The sequence below is a fragment of the Rhodnius prolixus genome, unplaced genomic scaffold, assembly GCF_049639745.1.
Source record: "Rhodnius prolixus isolate KJV_2025 unplaced genomic scaffold, Rpr scaffold_10, whole genome shotgun sequence".
Classification (NCBI taxonomy): domain Eukaryota; kingdom Metazoa; phylum Arthropoda; class Insecta; order Hemiptera; family Reduviidae; genus Rhodnius; species Rhodnius prolixus.
The window spans coordinates 8853520-8876226 of NW_027411615.1; the positions used below are offsets into that span (position 1 = coordinate 8853520).

Here is a 22707-nt window from a genome sequence, read left to right on the forward strand (position 1 = left end):
GACAAAAAAAAACCATCACATATCGTTAACACATTCTAGAAGGCAACATCCTCAATTACAGCAGAAAATCTGAACACTATTTATTTACCTATTTTTTATTACCTATCTGTTAACACTTATCTCTGTACGAAGCTCTACGTGAGCTGAAACCATATGTTTAATTTGTAAATAAATAACCAACAAATAATAATTATTTTTTAAAGTATTTTTCATTTGAAATTCGACATTGTGTTTTAGTCGATCATAAATTTAAGCCATGTCCAAATCTCGAGATGATAGTGTAGCGAAACTGCCAAACTATGCAAAATTCGTGATCAGTGGTCTTGCAGCGTAAGTAAAGTGATTGCTGTTTATATAGAATTAACTGAATTGAAATCCTAAAATATTTGTTGTAGTTGTGGAGCTGTTGTATTTTGCCAACCAATAGATGTAATTAAAAATCGAATGCAGCTGAGTGGGGAGGGTGGGAAACAGAGAGATCATAAAACTGCATTGCATGCAATCAAGAACATCGTACAAAAAGAAGGTTTTGTCGCTTTATATGATGGTTTCACAGCGAATATTGCTAGACAAATTGCATATACAATGACTCGATTGGGTATTTTTCAAATTGCTAATGAAAATTTAGAGGCGTGAGTATAAAATGAAATTTTTATCATTAACAGTTTAAATTTCTTCCTAAGTACTTCAGTTGTTACAATAATTATAGAAAAGAAAGTAGATTAGGTAATCAAAGCGTTTGTACAAAAATATTCGGTAGTATACTAATTTGAATTAATTGGTTAAGTTCTAAACATATGTTCGAAATTAAAATAAATCCGATTTTGAATCAAATTATGTATATAATCATGAGTTGCAGAAAACATTGAGTCACCAGACAGAAATACCACATATGTTAATTATTACATAGTACAGAACACTGACTGACTTATTTAAAAAAAAGACATTGTTGTGCCGATTTTTGACAGATTAGATTGGATTCTACGAGGTTTGTTCAGAAAGCCTAAGCCACTACGACACCTACTAATTTGAGTATCCCTTCAGTACTAAGAGTCTGGTGAGAGGCTCTTAGCCAAAATATAAAGGCGTGGATTTTTCTTCTTCAAAGAGCTGAACCCTGAGTTAAAACAGCCCTCCACATTTAAACAACATGAGAATAGCCGTTTCATCCTCTTCCTGAGAGACCTGCAGGCTTTCCTCTGTCTGTTCAATCTTTTTTTTTTTTTTTTGCGTTTATTTTTGCTACAATCAGCGCGTTAGCGCTATAAGTAACAGTGATAACAGGGTAACAACAAATAACAGAAGAATACGAGTGGAGAAGTTACCCAGTGGTAACACTCCAAAACAGGCTATTAGTCGCTCTCTTCACTTGAGAGGAGATCACGAGGCCACTGTCTCTTAAGGCGTCTTGTCGGGTTGTCAGGAAGAGTTCTAGAAGAAAGATTTTTAGCTAGAGGATTTATATGAGATTGCAGGCTGAAGTGGAGTTTTTTGTATCTTGTTTTAGCGACTTGTGTGACAAAAGGAATGTTAAGGTCAGTGTGTATAGTCAGGTTGGAGACATAAAAAGGAGCGTTTACAATAGTTCGAAGAATTTTAGATTGTAGAGATTGAATCCTTTGAAGATTGGAGCGTTTGGTTGAACCCCACAGCTCTATTCCATACGCCCAGATGGGTTTTACAATGCAATCTAAAATGCCTGTGGAGAAGGTTACAGATCTTTGCCCTTAGAGGAATTACCTGTAACATATATTTAATTCAAGTCACATCAAAATACAAGACCTCTGGCTCCAAGAGCATTTTTAGTCCACTACCGGCCTCAAGATAACGTTCTTTCATTATTGACAGCAATTGTCTATCGTACACTAAGCTGCAGAAGTTCCTAGATAGAGAAAAAATCTAAGGATTGCACAGTTGAATTGAACCTCTGATTTATTAGCCAACCACGTTTCCAACTTCACTCTTTTAATCATACTCTTCACACATAACACTTCCGAATCATATCATCCTCTGATGGAGGGCAACCGCCGAAACTTTTGTTGCATAAAATAAAACGAGTTTTTAAATATATTTTTAGAAGAATGTAAATAGTACAAATGTGCTTCCACCACACCCACGACACCTAATTGGTATTAAACGTTAAGCCCTGCATCAAGAAATATTATTTCACTTTAATTTATTCGACCTTCTGGCATCCTCCACCACACCATCCAGACATCTTAACTTCGAACGTCGAAGTTGCCTGTTCCAAACAGCCGTTCTTTTTTTGGCATTTTCTTTTTTGGGATTCGTCCATTTTGATCACATATGTCCTGTCCGATGGCGTCTTCTCTCAGTTTAACGATGTTGATCATGTTAGGCTTCTTTTACAGACCATAAATTTCTTGGATGGACTTCTTCTCCAGAATTGAACTACCGAAACTGAGCCTCTTATCTGATTTTCATCTTTTAAAAATCAGCATCTTTTTCCATCAGCTTTCGAGGAGGCGCAGATCTCAGAGGTCTTAGTGGATCTGGAAATGAAGTGTGAACATTTTTCAAATAGGATCGTACAAATTTACTTTTACTGCACAAAAAGATAAATTTTAGGAGAAAACAATAAAATGTGAGAAATATTAAGTTAAAATTTGTTGGATATCCACAGGAAAGGAATGGGAGGATTTACAGGTCAAGTTGCTTCCGGGTTATTCGCCGGATGTGTTGCATCATTCGTCGCTACCCCAACGGATGTAAGTAGTAATAATATATTTTTTTTTGTCCTAAATCCTATGAGTTTATTTAGGTTTTTAAAAAAATAAGAGTTGAACATTGATGAGGTGTCCAACTAAATCACCTCAATGGAAATAATACCGCTCTTTGACGTTTTGTGTAATTTAGAATAATTCTCTAAAAGAATAGAAGCAGGTTTGTTAATTAGAAATTCTTGTTTTATTTTTATTATTATTTTTTTTTTTTTTTGAAGCTACTATTGATATATAGCAAAAGCTCGCAAGAAGTCAGCCCCAGTTGTAACATTAATTACTGGCTTAAATAACAGTTGTCATTAATGAAACACCCTTTTTTTTGTCGAAACTAGCGTCAAGTTCTAACATTTCTTCGGTTTTTCGAATGAGATTAAAGAAAAAGGTCCACCCTAGTTGCAACAATTAGTACTGGCCTAAATAACCATGGTTCTTACAACAAAACACCCTTTTTCTGGCGAAAATATCTGATGTACCCTAGTTTCTCCTTCGTTTTTCGGTATGAGAGAATAAAAAAGGTCATTTTTAGTTGTAAAATGTTTACTGGGCAGATTAGCCGTTGTCCTTACAGCAAAACACCCACTTTCTGACCAAACTTGCGAAATTTTCTCGTTTTTCGTAATGAATGATAAGAATAAGGTGAACTCTGGTTGTAGCATTTAGTATTGGCCAGAATAGCCGTTGTCCCAACCACATTACCATTTTTATGGCCAATATAGCTGATGAACCCAAATTTTTCATTCATTTTCGCAATAAGTTAATAGAAAATGGACTGCATTAGATGTAACATAGAAGGAAAATCTTGATTTTCTAGGAAGATTTCCTTGATTTTCATAGATTTCCTAGATGTAGAATTTAGTACAGATATAGATAACTGTGGGCATTACCATCAAACACCTTTTTTCTGCCCTAACTATAGGGAAGTTCCTAATATTTCTTAGGTTTCTTGCAATGAGTGAAAAGAAAAAGATCGACTTTAGTTGCATCACTTAGTATAATAATATTAATCCTTTATTTTTATAATAAAAAAGTAATACAAAATACAAAATTTATAATAATAGGAAATTGCATGGCTTATAGCCCACTTAGTATAAGTTTTCCTGCGTTTTTTGCAATGAGTGAAAAGAAAAAAGGTCTACTCCAGTTGTAACATTTAGTAGGGACCTAAATATCCGTTGCTTTTGCCTCAAAACACCTCTTTTTTTGTCTAAACTAGCTGGATGTTCCTAATTTTTCTTTCGTTTATCTCAATTAGAGCACATATTATTGTGAGTACTATAAATGGCGGGATGAATGAGGTTTTGTGTTAGGTCTAGGTAATTTGACAAAGACTGCGCATTCGTTCAACACATGCAGTGGACCTCGGTTGTTAACGACAGGACAAAAAACACACCTGGAAAAACTAATTATAACGAATCTTTGATGGATTTTGACTGAAATCTTGGTAGAGAAGAAATGCTGTGTTAAAGCATCATTTTACGATCAATTGTTAGAGTGAAGGGAAATGTTCAGTACCTTCTACATAAACTCAAGGCTCCTCAAACCTGTAATCCTGTTCAGTTTCAGTTCCTGAAAGTTCAACAATTTTCTTGGCAATGGTAGGTAATTCATCAATTTTCTTAAGGGTTGTAGCAATGATTTCATATGCTAGCTCTTACTCTTTCTTAAGAAATAATCGTAAAATAATATAAAATGTGATGATTAAAAGATCCAAGAATCCTGATTAATACCGCTTTATAAGGTGGTTCTAGTTCGTATGACTGCTGATCGTAGACTCCCGGATAATGAACAGAGGAAGTACAAACACGTTTTTGACGCTCTAATTAGGATTACTCGTGAAGAAGGTGTTCCAGGTTTATGGACCGGCGTAACGCCGACTGTGCTGCGAGCTACGATTGGAACCGCTACACAGCTTGTCTCATACGTTCAAGCAAAACATTATTTATTGGATAAAGGTATAGGGAAAACTTAAATAAGCATTTCTTTTTTAAAAAATTGAATTGATTTTCTTAGGTCAACCTGCTTAAAAAAATATATCTCATATTTCATTCACAATTGAATTGAGTTGATAATTAAAGGAAACCTCCTATCAATTTTTATAGAATATTTTAAAGACGGACTTGGTTGCCATTTCACCTCTAGTGTAATATCTGGTTTTGTTTATGCATTCATTACAACACCATTTGACGTAGCGAAGACAAGGTAAATATTAGAGTTTTTTTATTCATCATTATTACTTTCCATAGCTTAAAATTAAAATAAAAAATACAACTCACCAGGATGCAGACAATGAAGACAATTAACGGAGTCCCTGAATACAGCAGTATGGTGGATGTTTGGGCGAAAACGTTAAAAAAAGAGGGTATTCCATCACTTTGGAAAGGTTTTGGTCCATACTACTTTCGAATTGCACCGAACACGGTTCTACTATTTGTATTTGCCGAACAACTAACATATCTATATAAGGCTTACATTCTTGGCGATACGTCCGCAAAAGGAGGCTTTTAAATATGTTGGGATGGCGATGACCTCAAAGTAAACGAAAATTGCCAATAAGATACATTTATGTGATTGCTGTTTAAATTTGTTAATATACTACATCACAATTGATTCGATACTCTTTGAAATTTTTAAAATATTTTGTAATTAATAAATGCAGCAAATTTGCTAGTAAAAGTTCTAGCAATCGGAACATGTTTTAAGAACGCTTTCAGATATTATCTTCTTTTTCTACAGATCTATGTTAAGTTTCTGAAAATTTGAAACAATTGTTAGATTGGATTACTTCCCTACTTTAATTCGGGAGTAAGTTGCTTATTTTTCTGAGAATATATAACGGATATTTTAATAACTCAAGAATTTTGTTAAGGAAATTTTGAAATAACGAAACATCTTCAATTTATATAAGTATGTATTGCAACATGAATTCAACAACGTATTTACACAATACGCTGGACATTAAGGTACTAACAATTAAGCAGTCTTTTTTCTAGTTCAAAGGAAAGTAATAAATAACATTATGACAGAGAAAACAAAATAAGATATAATAAAGCCTTCAAAGCTTTGATAAATTAATGCTTTTAATTTGAATTTACTGTTTTTTTTTGTTTTTCCACTAAAATTGCCAAATAGTTGCAGATTCGCTTGATAGTTAAGTAATTTAGAATATAGAGGTAAGGAAAACAAATTCATAATTTTCCTACAATGACTAAGGCTGTGAAAATGGTGTACATGTGATTCATTTCAGTGCTGTAGACGGATTTTCACAATAAATGTCCAATACTGACTAACAACAAATCTGCGCTAACATTAAAACAAAAAAATTAAACATCACTGATCTTTCTTATAACAAATCAAACATATATTCTGTTAATTGTAATCAAAATAACTGAAAGAAAGAAATTACAAGTTTAGATGACTTCCTTAAAAAGGTACCTTTGTTTATTTTTACAAAATTATTATCTTATTTTTGTTTAATCAAAAAATACATTCAACAAGTGATAGTGACATTGGAAAATGTCAGGCATCTTATAAAATATTTTAAATAGTGTACAAAATTACTAAAGGTATATTTTTTTTTAAGTTTTAGATTTTAACCACTAAATCAAGGATATCACAATTATTCAAATAAAATAGTCAATATTTTACATATTTACACAACTAGCTATATTATTTAAATGACTAATTTTCACAAATTTGTAGAAATTTGCGTTGCTCCTTTTTTCTCTTGTAAATTTTTTTTCAAGAAAAAAACTAACTAAAAAAGGCCAATTAAAAGATACCGTAACACAATGACTAATAAAATATAACTGTAAATTTACTTTTATATCGTCATGAGAATCGTCAACAATTTTCCCCATTTTATGAAAATATTAAGACAAAAAATTGTCTGTTATGTGCAAGTTAGAAACTAAGCGAGCATATAAAAGTATTGTAAATAATGTTATGTTTTATATTTTTTTTATATAAATACATAAAAATATGTGCTGCTTTTGCCTTAAGTTTGTGATTTAGTTTGCTAAGCCTTATTTTGAATAATCCTGGAAAAAATTATCAAAATCAATTTTTTTTCTTGTAAAAAAAAATGTTTGTTTTATTTGATAAAAGGGAATATTGAAAAGCAAGCAATAAGCAGGTAAGTAATACACATACATATGATGAATACTTAACAATAATATTTTACCTATTAGGCTCTTCATAAAAATGGGTATTTGAATTGAAGTAACTAGTAAGTATATAGACAACAGCCTCATATGTTGACATCATAATCGCTGTATTGGGTATCTGTCTTACTAACTGTGTTGATAATCCTCTGTAAACACCCTTAAAACCTTCTTCTTTATATACTAAGTTTAACGTCTGCCAAAACCTGTGGTATTTATTACCCTCTTCTCTTAATCTGGTCCTTGCAACCTCTAACAAAAAACAAACAAAAAGAAAACGTTATTAAAAGTAAAAAAAAGAAAGTGGCATAATCTTCTTCATGAATGCCTGACTGGCATGCGTTAATATCCGGAACTTTTGGAGGAATTAACATACACATTCATTTTTGCTGACTATTCATTTAATGACGTACTTAATTTTCTGTTTTAAAAACTTACAAAGCAATTGATCTTTAAAGTAGTTGCCATTTTTCTACGAGGCACTTTTCACATGAGTGTTTTCATTGATGGAATGCAGTCCCACAAGGCTTCCCTAAAATTTCGGCGACTTATCTTTTATGGCTTCAAATCATTTTCCTTTTATTTTTATTTTAAACTAGGGAAGCTCGATGGCGAAGAATTCGGTGATTCTATTCATATCTTCAAGAGATGAAAAAAATGTTCGAACATTTAGAGCAATCTAAACTTTAGCACATACTATGAATTAAGCCTGAACTCAACGTAATCAATAAGAAACTCATTCCCCTTACACACAACATATTCTGTTTACCAACACCAATTCCAAGGGAAATTTTACCCGCAGTAAAGTTAGACCACAACAAATGTAACCTTACCATAATAACCTTAACTAATAATTTACATAACTATAGAGGCTAACCGTGTGGGTAGGCTAAACAAGATGCTACAGTTTTTGAAACAGCTCCAGCCATCATAAATTCGATAAAATCTCTTGAAGTTTTTTCTTCAACTGATCTTGATGTTTCATTTCCAGCTGATCTTAGTTTTATTAATTCAGCTTTTATTGCTTCATATATAACAAAGTGTATTACAGTTTCAGATATACCCCAATAGGATGCTGTAATTCCTTTATAAAAACCTAAAATACCCTGAAACAAATAAAACAAATAATTAATTATTTTAAAATTTATAATTTAACAATGAAAATGATATTGTAATGTAAGGTTTACAGTAAATAAGAAAAGCCAACCTATGTTTTGGATTTTGTCAGATCCTTTCAGAAGAAAAGCTGAGTAAATAAATACATTATTAACTATTAATGAAAATATATACTATACGAGCATGCTTCTTAAAATTTCAGCCACTCTAGAGCAGCAATTCCAACCAAGTGGTAGGTACCTACTTAAGAGCACTTGATAAAATTATTGATTAATGGTTGATCATTTGATTGAAATTTTCTGTAAATTTGAATGATTTGTCTTATTCACATTTATATATAAATATGTAAATAAATAGATTTTATCTAGTCAGTTCCAAATTTGATTTGACGAAAATGATTGGTTTACTTTTTTATTATCCAAATTAAGACTGAACAATGTAAGACAATTTAGATACAGGAGCCTTTCTGTATGCTGATAAGTGATGATGAGTTAAACGAGTGTCAGCTGGTACTTAATACTTCTTAAAGATTTAATAATTACAGAAAAAAAAGAAAGTCCACATAACTAAGAATGCCATTCTAAAAGACATTAATTTTTGACTTTGTGAATAAATTCATTAAAATTTCATCAATTCACATTTAAAAAAACCTCATGGCAAACAGGTGAAAATTTTAAGTATCCTTTGATTTATGAGAGCAGTTTTTGTTCAGTAATTTATTTCACTCTTCTATCTTATATTGAGGAAGGATTTTTTTTCGCCCCAAATTGTGCACATTGTGAAGGGGTTTTTACGACTGAAAAGAACAATATCGCCTCCTAATGTAGAGTTTACGGAGATCTATTCATTGTGGCACATCCTGAGCTCTTTCAGTGCACTATCAACCTCCGGACATAGTTCTCTCGTTTCAGTCAGAAAGAGAAGCTCTTAGAAAAGAGAAAATCCAAAGGTAACTAGCTAGCTAGATTCGAATCTGTTTTATTACATAGAAATTTTTTAGTCCACAGCTGTATTTTATTGGATATTCTTTAGTGATAGTCAGGTAGCCAAGTCGTGGGTCTCACAGAGAGAAATTAAAAAAAGCAGTAGCAATCGGAATATTGATAATAATCTCTTCGTAACTATTTCCATATGGTTCCTTTCTGTACTACAACGGTTCTGGGTTGGAGGACGCCTACAACGTATGCTAAGTAGTTTCTCTATTCAAGTAACAATATTTTTTAAGATGTTACAACCTTGATCTTATTGAACCTTGATAACAAGAGATTGTCTCGTGTAAAGTGAAATTTTACGCAATGAATAATATGTACGTATCTATCTATCTATCCATGGCGCAACAGTCTTAAAAGTCAATTTTGCAAATTTAATGCATGATAAAGAAGACAACTAGCGAGTATGACAGCCATTTCAGATTTAAATTGCAACTACCAATAAAATGCGGAAAAACTAATTATACTTTCCCAAGAGGAATTCTTTTTTTTTTAAAAAAAAAAGAAGCCAGAACTAAACGGCAATGGACACCAAAGTTGACCACATAATTCCTAATCGCCTCTAGATCTTGCTTTGTTGCCCTAAGGCTTTTAATTTAGTCGGAGGATTGTAGCTGCTTATAGTTACCATTTTTTTTAAATTTTAAACTGGGAGCCACAATTAAAATAGTTAGATGCGCGGACCGCAAAGGATTTGTTGTAGTTTGCCGGTCTTGGTTATGGATTTTGTTTAATTAGTAAATATATAAGAAATTTGAGAAAGTATGTTTGCTTTATCCGCCTCCGTCCACAAATGATCGATGGCTGGATGTAATTCCCGCCTGAAAAACAGACATTATTTTAGAGGTGTGCGGATTTAAAGAAGAATACCGCTAATTCTTTCAATATGATCACAATTTAATCAATTCAGAGCATAGATGGGTGCTCTATTAGCAGAGGTATTCAGTGCAAGAAACAAAAGAGAGAAGAATTTAATTTGTTTAAGGCAATTTTCAAAACACCATAATAGAAAATCAAGATTTACGATGATTAAATAATACAAATACATACAGATTGGCTATATATTCTCCTAATACACTGAGCAGCGGTTAGCCTTTGGCCGGAACTGTGATCTAGTTGAAGTCTTGTCTTTACAAACCATATAGGGTTGGTTGCAGTACAAGCCACAAATCCTAGAAAATGAAAAATAGAAAAATTATGTTCATGGGGATTATTTTTATTATTAAAAAGGAAATAATTCTAGCTAAATCCTTAAATTAAAAATATTTTTTTAAAAACACACTCATAGGATAAGAAGGAACAAAATAGATCTAAATGCTGTGTAAATTTTATAACTTATCTAATTTATCAAAGTCGAGGAAGAAAGCTTTCCACATCGACTCACTGGAGCACTCTCCAGGCCTACCAACCAACAATCGGATATTCAATGCTTTATCTTAAATGTTTTTTTGGATAAATTTCTTATAAAAGTTTGTTATTACTCTTGAATAATACAAGAATTGTATAATTAAAATTAATATGACTGTATTTGAAGATAAATAATTATAAACAGTAGTACATAAAGTAGTATTAATAAAATAAAGACATAATTAGAAAAATGTGAAGTTTGGATATTTATTTATTTATTTTAAAATATTTATTTTTATTTATTCAGAGATTTATTTTATTACTTTGATGGAACGAACCATCTAATACCTTCAAACCATAAGTTCCCCTTTTTTTTAAAAAAAGAATTTAATTAAAATTAATAAACTTTTGCAGATAGTTGTGAACAAATTTGACAAAATGTGATGTAAATTAATTATACTTGAAAATAGTTATTTAAATTTGACTAGACAGCGCTCAGCTTTAGGCTTGCCAACTTGTCAGCTGAATCCAGATTTAGAAAACATTCACTCCATTAATTTTTTTTTGTCAACAGTTAAATCAAGTTAAAAAGTTTTCAGTTGAGAGATAAACAACTTTACAAAAAAATTTTAAAGTTAAGGTAACGTGTTATTCATCAAGCTGAGATATATTTGGAAATGATCTTGACTGCTGCAGCAGTAGCTCAGAACTAAGAGTGCCTCAGGTCTGTGAAACAGGCTATCCGTGAAACTATAATCTTAATTTAAATCAGAAGCGGGACTAATTCCGGAAAATCTCAGTGAAATTGGTTTAAAATAAGGAAGTAGGAAGACGAAATGGAAACAGAAGGAAGTTATGGTGCGGAATGTTCTGTAATATTAGGGCCAAAGCAACTATTTCAACAAATATTCCACAGTCACCCAGTAAAAACCGACTGTATGGTTTTTGTTTTCAAATTACAGCTTAATGGTCCTTTTTTTTATATATATATATGAGGCCAACCGCCTTATTCGCCTGACCTGGCCCCATGTGACTTTTATCTGTTCCCTAAAGTCAAATCTGCATTAAAAGGAACACGATTTCACAGTCCGTTGGGGCTGTGAAAGAAAAAGCGGCACGCGTCATGCAGGAGCTCAGAGAAAATGACTTCCAGCACTGTTTCGAACAATGGTAAATTCGCATGGAGCGTTGTAGGGATAGGGGAGGGGTGTATATTGAAGGTGATAATAACTAAATATGTATAAATTTAAAATAAAATGTTTTACAGCAATAGTCTCGTTATTTAATAGCCACACCTCGTATATATAATATAAAAACAATTATTTTTAATAGATATTTTTGTTATCATAGCCCCAGGTCCACTTTATGTTCCAATTTTGGCCTTCGCCCAATATTGTAACTATTACTGACCACGTTTTTGACAGGTAAAATAGTAAAAACATAGCGTTTTCATAAAAGTCAAGGTTTATTTACAAGGAGCATTTATCGAATACTCTCGAATAAATTGAAATTTTCTTACTACTGGTTAAGAGGTGGGAGAATTATGATTGTAACGAATTTTCGATGAAGATTATTTCGAAGAAAATAAAATTTTGATTCCCTTAATTCGTAAGATTTTTTTTGGTTAACAAAATGTTTTGTGATTTTGTTGCGTGTTTGAGGTTTGTGCGAAAAAAATTGAAAATTATGTATCCATCAATCTTGCAACAATACTAGGCGGCGTCCATTCTTTTTTAATGTTTGAGTAAAAACATGGCGCCTGATTTTCAGTGAGTTAACAACCACGGATCAATTTTGAATTAAATTTTGAAACCATCTTCTCTCTCCTAACTCTCTTTCTTTCTCATTCTAAAAAAACAAAAAGTATAAATCTACGGATCCAGTGCAGAGAGCACATAACCTGTATTTTAAACTATTTTGAGTAAAATAATTGTCATAAAGCACCCAAAAATGTTTTCTAGACGCACAAAACAAAATATACTAAAGATAAATAAAATCAGCCTAGCCAATTTTTTAAACTCATGAGATTATTGATTAGTAAGCGCAGACAAAATAAAAAAAAACAACGAAAATCCCCAATAGATAAGGTTTCAGTAATACAGTTTAATAAAAATAAATATTTACACAGACAAAATGAACAAGAGATTCATTTTATTGCTACATACGAGGGTCGTTTGAAAAGTCCGTGCAAAAATAAAAACTACTTAATTTTTTGGGGTAAACCTTTTTTATTTTTCAACATAGTCTCCTTTTAGGCTTATACACTTCGTCCAACGCTGCTCTAGTTTGTTGCTCCCTTCCGAATAATAGGATTTGTCCAAGTCTGAAAAATAGCCATTCGTTTCTGCAATCACCTCCTCGTTTGAATAAAATCTTTTTCCCGCCAGCCATTTCTTCATATTGGGGAACAAATAGTAGTCCGAGGGAGCCAAGTCTGGAGAATAGGGGGGATGCGAAACGAGTTGGAACCCTATTTCCATTAATTTTGCGACCACAACTGCTGAGGTGTGAGCTGGCGCGTTGTCGTGATGGAAAAGGACTTTTTTTGTGGGCCAATCGTGGGCGTTTTTCTTGCAGCTCGGTTTTCAAACGGTCCAATAACGATGAATAATATGCACCTGTAATAGTTTTACCCTTTTCCAGATAGTCGATGAGGATTATTCCTTGCGAATCCCAAAAGACAGTCGCCATAATCTTTCCGGCCGAAGGAACGGTCTTCGCCTTTTTTGGCGCAGATTCCCCCTTGGTAACCCATTGTTTAGATTGTTCTTTGGTCTCAGGAGTGTAGTGATGTACCCATGTTTCATCCACAGGGACGAAACGACGCTTAAAGTCCTGCGGATTCTTCTGGAACAGCTGCAAACCGTCCTTGCAACACTTCACACGATTTCGTTTTTGGTCAAGCGTGAGCAATCGCGGCACCCATCTTGCGGATAGCTTTGTCACGTCCAAATGTTGATGCAAAATATTATGTACCCGTTCATTCGAGATGCCCACAGCACTAACAATCTCACGCACCTTCACTATTCTGTCATCCATCACCATATCATGGATTTTATCAATGATTTCTGGAGTAGTAACCTCAACAGGGCGTCCAGAACGTTCAGCGTCACTTATGACCATATGGCCACTCCGAAAATTTTGAAACCACTTATAAACTGTTCTAATCGAAGGTGCAGAGTCACCATAATGTTTATCAAGCTTCTCTTTAGTCTCCTGAGGCGTTTTGCCTTACATAAAGTAGTGTTTAATCAACACACGAAATTCTTTTTCGTCCATTTTTTGAAAATCACTCGACTTCCTCGATTCAAACGAATGCCAAACACAAAGAAATAGACCGATCTGGCTGAAACTTGGTGTGTGTTCTTCCAAGAGATGCTACTAACTAAACATAACCTCGATACGCGCCAGTAGTGCTATCTCTCTGACTTTGCACGGACTTTTCAAACGACCCTCGTATGTGTACACTCAATTTGGCCAATAAAAATGCTTATACATATATTAATGTTTCTATTTACTTTATATTAAATACATAATTTTTTATGAGCAACTTTAATCTTTAAAACATTATATTAGGGATGAAAAATTAGAAACATTTTTAGAAAAATTGTTGTTTACAAAATGATACGCGTTTTTGTCTAATTTGATATTTTTTTTTTTAATTAGCATGTTATTAATGTTACTCGCGATTAGAATGTTTGGTAGTTTTTTATTATTTAAACAGAACATTCTTCATTGTATGAGACTTCTTTGTATAATTGAATTAAACGGGCGACCTCCTTGTTCATGGACTTGATAACTGTCAAGTAAATCAAGGTGGCAAAGGGGAACGAGAAGATAAAGGAGAAGGTTTACAGAGAGGTCGGCCAACCGTCTCTATATTGCCGCCTCACTTTAACATCTTCCTGAGCACAATCAACTGAACTGAATCGATTATAATGTCTTTAGGTATTCTTTTATTCTAATCTAACTTGAAATACAAACATAATTTCCTCTTTTTGGGATTCCAGAATTTTATTTACTTTTTGCTGTTCGTCTACTTAAGTTATTTGCCTAAATTGATACTAAATAGTGCTTAGGATAAACGTAAATGTGGTAACAGTTAAGTATGAATTTATAGCGGTAACTGTAATAACCAGGTTACGATAGTCATGCTGAAAGGTAAATTAAATAATCCGTAAAGAGTAATGGAGTGAAATCGCTTACAGATAATAAAGATGCTGTACTAAAACGAGAACTACAGAAAGAAGATGACAAAAATTATGCAAAGGTAGTTACTGAAATTGAAAAAATATGAAATTGATGAGTCTATGTAAGAAAAAGAAAGTTAAAAGACGAAGAAGACTAACATGATACCGAAGCCAACTGTATAGGACGCGCCAAAAGATTAATGTGATGCCCTTAGGCTTGAGAATCGGATACCTGATCGATGGGTCAACTATGGGAATACCAGTAGATCCTGTAGAATTCCAAGATAGGACAAGAAAAGTGGATTCCTTACCTGACTATAACCAAATAATTAGAAGATTAAACAGGAGGAGTTCTGTAAACCAGACACTGCAGCCAAAATGGGCTCAATGTGTCCAATCCTTTGGAGATATTGAAGGAGGGAAAACCTCTTCTTTTGGTCTATGTGGTTTTTTCCCTTCGATCGATTGTCCACTAATTGGGCGCCACGATAGCCGAACGGTTAGAGCCGAGGCCCGTTAAGCTTATGATATGTATTAATTACGGTATAATGGGTTCAATTCTCGGTCTAAGCCTTGGATTTTATTTTATTTAATGGTTAATATGAGATTTTAATATTAAAATAGTTCTGCTAGTCCTTACTCTGTCCATGACCCATAATTTGGTAGCTGGTTAAGCCAGCCTGAAAACATAAGAGTTAATTTTTTTTTTTTTTGTACATCTTTTGGTGAGGATTTGGCGCGAGACAGTTCATTCCCTTCTCCAGCAAGAAGATATTAATACTTCCCATCTTGTGGACATATTTCTGAGTCCTTTGAACCAATTATCACCGATGTTGACGTATTTTAAATTAAAAAAATGATAAAGCAAAACAACAGGGGGTTACATCATTAGGAACTGAAAATAAATTAGAACTCAAATATAGAAGGTTCTAAAATAAGTGCTTTATACAGGTAATTCTCAAAATTTTTGCCGTACAATTGTATAATTTATGTCATAAAATAAAAATTATATTCCCCTAACTCGAATTTACTTAATAGTATTTTAAATGGAAAAATAATTTATAAGTACAAAGTAAAGTTAACTATATATTACTTTAAATAGAAATTTAACGCCTTTTTTAATTGCTGAAAAAAAGTGTTTTCTTATCAAGTTAGTTATCATTTTTGTACTAAATATCACCAAAACGTTTGTCAATGAATTATTCAGCATTTTTTTTAAAAAAGTAAATATTTAATATTTTAAATCGTAGCCTATTTTGTCATATAAATATAGTAGATATAAATATTCTTACTAATTTAGTTAGCACAGGAAAAAACGATGTTGTTCATACAAAATTATTGTTATTGGTGTTTGGACAATTAACACGCTAGTTCAAATTATATGTCAGGAGAGGTGTTGGCTTTGTAGAAGAGAAGAGGCATTTTGCGTTGGGTTTAGAGACTTACCACTTACACCGCTTAATAGGTTCAATAGGCTGCATAAAATATAATTACAAATACATAATTTGTATAGGATTTTCGTCAGCAGGTAACTTTGACACCTTTGCGGCCTATTTTAAAATTTAATGCCACTCAATATTGGTTTGTGACTTACGAGGGTCGTTTGAAAAGTCCGTGCAAAAATAAAAACTACTTAATTTTTTGGGGTAAACCTTTTTTATTTTTCAACATAGTCTCCTTTTAGGCTTATACACTTCCTCCAACGCTGCTCTAGTTTGTTGATCCCTTCCGAATAATAGGATTTGTCCAAGTCTGAAAAATAGCCATTCGTTTCTGCAATCACCTCCTCGTTTAAATAAAATCTTTTTCCCGCCAGCCATTTCTTCCTCGATTCATACGAATGCCAAACACAAAGAAATAGACCGATCTGGCTGAAACTTGGTGTGTGTTCTTCCAAGAGATGCTACTAACTAAACATAACCTCGATACGCGCCAGTAATGCTATCTCTCTGACTTTGCACGGACTTTTCAAACGACCCTCGTATAATCGTTGTGTTACACTTTTCTATTTTGTAGTATTCCAGTTTGTGAAAGCAAGCCTAATTGTAAAAACTAATGTTTATAGTGGATAGTGTAATGAGAAAATAAAAAAACCGGCATATTTGCTGGTTTCCTGCGTAGTTTTTGGCTAAATTGGGAAATTACTCACACTATTACATGATTAAGTGAAATATAACAAAATGGCGCAGCGGCAGACCTTTCCCCTTTATATCTTGTTCCCCTCTAAATTGTAAAATTTTATTATTATAATAATCAAATAAATAAGAATTATCTATAATTCAAGGACGATCTGTAAGCTAACCTTCTTCATGATTTGCCATAGCCACTATCTAACTTCGTTGTTATTTAAACTAAATAAAAGAAAACATTCACAACATGAAAACAATTGGTTGGCATAGAATTTTGTAACTCTTAAAAGGATTCTGGTGGTACATTTTCTTAAGAGGAACCAGCACATCGCAATCTTCTTAAACCAACCCGAAGGGGGTGTTCTACTCCAGATGTTCTAATCATCCAAATCGTGGGAGTCCTCGAAATCTTACTTCTGCCAGCTTCCTAAATACCCAGCTTCTCGATTAGATGCTCTCTGGGCATGCATTCTCTCCACTTGGTTCTTCATTTGGACATTTACAAGGGATATAGATAGGCCTAGTAAAAAAAAGAAGAGAATATCCTCTTACTACGACCACAAGCATTTGCAGAGTTCTCTGAACACATCTTCAAGTCCTCTGAACATAATGCCAGGGAAACAAGACTCCACCAATACTCTTGCCCAGGAAGAAACCTGAATTTCCAAATCCCCGAATATATATGTAGGGTAAAGTGCCCAAATTTCGTCCCCCTAAAGTATGTTGAATTTTATTGTAAAATAAAAAATAATAATAGCTTCGACAAAATGTCTATTGTTACCTTGAAGATTCAGTTATTGATTTTTGCAAAAGTATACTTTTAGTTGTTAAAACTAAGTGTTCTTAATTTCGTACCCTCGGCCACAATTTTTTTAAAAAAAAGAAGTCATACGAGGCAAGCCTCCGACAGTTAAGCCGTAGAAGTTTTTTCTATTGTCAGGCAGAATTCTGCAAGCATTTTTGCTCGATGACTTTGGGCAGAACTGTTGGTCGGCCAATATTTCTATTAACCATATCCTCTGGTTCTAATGAGGATTTGACATAATCCTTCAGCGTTGCATTGGAACTTGGAATGTCTTTGCCTCCGTTTTGTAGCCCATTTCTTCTCACCGCCTTCACTGCTTCTACCATTGCCTTAGGATTCCATTGCTTACGTATTGCCCTGGGACGAAATTTAGACTACTTAAGGGGACGGAATTAGGAACAATTACATTTTTAAAGATGGCTACCACTATAGAAACAAACATGAATGAACTGGCGTTTCGTTGAAGAATTTCAAAATGAAGACAATATGTGGTAAAATGCCCTAAACAGCATCAACATTTTAACGAACCTTTAAAAGACTGGAATACTTTTTGAAACACTACCAAATATAAACAACTTATTATGACTAAAAATATAACACTTCAAAACTCGGCTAGACATGAACCGTACCCCGGAGTTTCCAAACGATTACTGCTGCCTCAAAGTAGCTTTCTTAAAATTGCCATTAGTGTGCAATACGTGGCGATTGTTTTAAATAGGGGAACGAAATTTGGACACTTTACCCTATACATTATTTTTACGGATTTTAATTGAAACCTTCTCAAGTTAGTGAAGCCCCTATAAGTATTTTTATTGACTTAGTTTTTTACTTAATTATACTTGTAGACCATCTCTACCGAGAACAAATTTACTATTCCAGGGTATTTTGAAAATTCACTCACAAATATTCTGTAGCAACCTTTTTAATTTTATTTAGTTTATTTATTAGATATTTGCAAAACACATATTATACTAAGGGAACAAACAGTAGGACAACTATAAAGATGAAAATAAAAGTTTTCTCTAACTACGAATGAAGTTCAGGTTCATTCGTATAACTTTTAAAAGTCTAGATAAGTTAGAAAACTAACTTAAGCTTTTGACAGTTTTCAAAGAATGTTGAAAAAACCATTATAAAGTTTGCCTAACTTAATACTTTTTTTTTTTTATGTCGCTAATTTTTCAAAGATTTTTTGGAGAAGTACATTCTGTCCTATATTTAAAAAAGTATGTAGACTACGAGGGTCGTTTGAAAAGTCCGTGCAAAAATAAAAACTACTTAATTTTTTGGGGTAAACCTTTTTTATTTTTCAACATAGTCTCCTTTTAGGCTTATAAACTTCGTCCAACGCTGCTCTAGTTTGTTGATCCCTTCCGAATAATAGGATTTGTCCAAGTCTGAAAAATAGCCATTCGTTTCTGCAATCACCTCCTCGTTTAAATAAAATCTTTTTCCCGCCAGCCATTTCTTCATATTGGGGAACAAATAGCAGTCAGAGGGAGCCAAGTCTGGAGAATAGGGGGGATGTGAAACGAGTTGGAACCCTATTTCCATTAATTTTGCGACCACAACTGCTGAGGTGTGAGCTGGTGCGTTGTCGTGATGGAAAAGGACTTTTTTGTGGGCCAATCGTGGGCGTTTTTCTTGCAGCTCGGTTTTCAAACGGTCCAATAACGATGAATAATATGCACCTGTGATAGTTTTACCCTTTTCCAGATAGTCGATGAGGATTATTCCTTGCGAATCCCAAAAGACAGTCGCCATAATCTTTCCGGCCGAAGGAACGGTCTTCGCCTTTTTTGGCGCAGATTCCCCCTTGGTAACCCATTGTTTAGATTGTTCTTTGGTCTCAGGAGTGTAGTGATGTATCCATGTTTCATCCTCAGTGACGAAACGACGCTTAAAGTCCTGTGGATTCTTCTGGAACAGCTGCAAACCGTCCTTGTGTGCTATCTCTCTGACTTTGCACGGACTTTTCAAACGACCCTCGTATTTTTTTTTCTTTTAAAAATTCCATTGTTTTTCTAAAAATAATCTTTCTTGATAAGGGTGTGGGTCTATAAGTGAGAAAAGAATTACGTAATTCAATTTTAGTCGGTAACTCTTTAGATACCACTATCATGGAATCCAAATTCAATTTCCGGCAAACTTATTGAAATGTTTTTAGAAAAGTGATTCAACTTCAAATGTTGTACTGTCAGAAAATATTAAGGAAGTTCTGTAAACAATACAATTTTTTGGTAGTTACGTAATTGAATAATTAAAAATAAATATATACATACATATTAGATAATTTTTTATTTAAAAGTATTCAGCAAATTGGTCAAGCAAATGTGACAGTCCATAATAATGTAATTGATAGTACATTAAAATGACATAGCCGATAATGCAAAGGAAAAAAGCATGTCTATAATACTTTAATTGATAGTACATTAAAATGACATAGCCGATAATGCAAAGGAAAAAAGCATGTCTATAATACTTTAATTGATAGTACATTAAAATGACATAGCCGATAATGCAAAGGAAAAAAGCATGTCTATAATACTTTAATTGATAGTACATTAAAATGACATAGCCGATAATGCAAAGGAAAAAAGCATGTCTATAATACTTTAATTGATAGTACATTAAAATGACATAGCCGATAATGCAAAGGAAAAAAGCATGTCTATAATACTTTAATTGATAGTACATTAAAATGACATGTTCGATAATACAAAGGAAGAGGCATCGATATTACCCAAAGCAAATGAAATTAATTTACGTCAATAATCATGAGGAACCAAAAAATACTAATTCAAGTTTGGATGATTGCCTTGATAGCTCTGTTGAATCAAAGGATCCATTTCTTGACTACTTTTTTGGCTCGAGGTACAAATGGATTGTTTTGATCCATAATAAGGTTTAGTTGGAACTATAATAATAAGGAATCCTAAAATAATTGCACAGTAGTCTACCAGCAATGCTGGGATATAATGCGGTACTAGACTAGTCTCCTGATCTAGGCGTTAGATTCGAGGTGCTGAGTATTAAATCACTGATTTTATCCAAAAGTAGTGCCCGTGTTTATTGTAGCCTTAACCAGGTTCGGATATTATTCCATCATCAGAGATTAATCAGTTTGATGTAGAGAATTCTATTTCGATTAGGTTTCCGTTTCATAATATATTTGCTGATTGTGCGAGGGACGTTATATTGGGTTTATGTGTGTTATTTAAAATGTTAATGTTAATTTTATAATAATTGTGGGGATATAATGTGTAGTAAAGTATGTTAGCGATCTGCCTTCGTCTGCATCACTGATGCAGGGAGTTGGAGTTAAGCCCTGTCTGGAAAAAGATAATAATATAGAGGATATCAAATGATCTTGCTCAGTCTAACTGAAATATGATTATAACTTCTTTTCCGCATACCCAAAGCGCCCCTATACGGTGCCGGAGTTGTTTCCGGAAATAATCAGCCCCCAGTAACTTTCCTGAAACAAATCAAGAACTGGCCTATCCCATATTCGGATCTTTCTTGACTAACCTCTGTCCACCTTTTCAATAAGTCCCCAATATACTCGGCAATCCATTGAAATCTAGCTCAGGCCCTAATACAGAGCTTCCCAAACTTTTTCTGGTCATGGCACATTAGTCAGATACCAAACAGTAAACGGCACACTGGAAATGAAACGCTCCCAATTCATTTTAAGATGATGTATTATGCTCAACTAGTGCTGTAATAACAACACTATTAGAATCCTACAAAAATACAAGTTTTCGTGATAGGCTGTAACATTAGTAACAAACCCAATCATTCACCCGTCTATACCGTTCTATATCAATACAATTAACTACATCGTATACAGTAGCAATGAATCTTATAACAAAGAAGTTCTTTATTTTAATGCCATTATTGATGCCAAGAAGTGTCTGTAATTCATGTAAAATTGTAAATCCCTAACTAAAAGAAAGTGATTAAAAGCCCCTCTAAATGAGATTAAAATTACAAAAACTAAACAGTCAATAAAGAAGAACGAAAGCTATGGACATATTTTACTAATTTAGTTAACAGTTACTAGTCAAGGGACCAACAGTGTGTTAATGCGACCGGCTGGCTTTGCAAGGACCGTGAAAGTGTTTCAATTTGAGCGTTAGGTTTCTTTTGTTCCGAAACTAATGGTATTTCCTCATCATTTTAGGTTTTATTTCATTATAGGAATATGAGGTTATACTATTTTAACTTATAATTAATTTTAATGCAACGCCATTATAATTTATTTTATTTTTTGCCACGGCACACTTCTACCGTAGCCGTGGCATAGTTGTGTTGCACAGGTTGGGAAGCACTGCCCTAATATGTTCTTGATACTTTTCATTATGTTTGCTCCTTCGGTCTAAAAGGATCGACATGGCCACTACTTTCAGCTCGGGAGTCCAACTACAGCAGCACGATCTGTTCCCATGACCGATTCCTTCATTTTTTGCAACGCTAGCAGAATAGCGAAGACTTTTTCTTGAAAACTGATTCAATTCTTCTCCGCCAAGGGGTATCAACGTGAACCTCCGTAAAATAAACCCCCAATTCTATTCCATTTCCTTTTAAACAAAGACAAGAAATCTATCTAAATAACCAATTTTTTTAAATATAATTGATTATATAATTAACATCTTTTTTAAAATATTTTATTCCAGTAATAAAATCTATAAATTGCGGAATTTTGGGGAAGTCCGGCAGGACCTAAGTGCGTAGTAAAGCAACTCCCACCGATCGATTCCGTTACTCGTACAAAGGCCGGCAATATAGTGAAAGGAGACAAGTTGAGGAGTGAAGCAAATTAGTACGAATTTTGAATTTGGATTTAATTTTATAAATAATTAATATTAATGTAACATTTATTATTTATTAAATAGATTTTATCGTTACTTAGGTTTTTAACATATTTCATTATAATGATAATAATATTATAATCAATTATTTTGATAAATCCAGGGCATTAATCAATCATTATATTTAATTAGAGAAGATCATAACAACAGAAGAAAGATATTTATAAACTATACTAAGCAGTTACAATTAAGGTTGTCCTTTAATTTACTGGCACGTCAACAACTGAGGTTATTGGCGCCCGGAGCTTTTTTTCAGTGCACTGCCGGCCTCCGGACAGTGTTCTCTCGTTACAGACAACACTGTATATCACCGGACAGTGAACTGTAAGAAGCTCCTAGGAAGTTAAAAATCT

General features: G+C 33.4%; 2 protein-coding genes across 2 annotated transcripts in view; one reads left to right on the forward strand and one right to left on the reverse strand.

Annotated features, from left to right (window-relative positions):
• Positions 1 to 158: 158 nt before the first annotated feature.
• Positions 159 to 5351, forward strand: LOC141456716 (mitochondrial 2-oxoglutarate/malate carrier protein-like). The gene is made up of 6 exons (XM_074132940.1): positions 159 to 330; positions 396 to 632; positions 2645 to 2729; positions 4483 to 4696; positions 4844 to 4943; positions 5021 to 5351. Exons 1-6 carry the CDS (start codon positions 257 to 259, stop codon positions 5247 to 5249), a joined length of 939 nt encoding a protein of 312 aa, XP_073989041.1. The 5' UTR covers positions 159 to 256; the 3' UTR covers positions 5250 to 5351.
• Positions 5352 to 5634: 283 nt separating this feature from the next.
• The window catches only part of Rim2 (replication in mitochondria 2), a 49240-nt gene continuing 32167 nt past the window's right edge, over positions 5635 to 22707 (reverse strand). Inside the window, exons 4-7 of the mRNA XM_074132939.1 lie at positions 10060 to 10181; positions 7782 to 8010; positions 6925 to 7156; positions 5635 to 6781 (exon numbers count right to left, since the gene is read on the reverse strand). Of these exons, the coding sequence (XP_073989040.1) occupies positions 6760 to 6781; positions 6925 to 7156; positions 7782 to 8010; positions 10060 to 10181 (605 nt within the window). The 3' untranslated portion in view covers positions 5635 to 6759. The remainder of the gene's footprint in view (positions 6782 to 6924; positions 7157 to 7781; positions 8011 to 10059; positions 10182 to 22707) is intronic.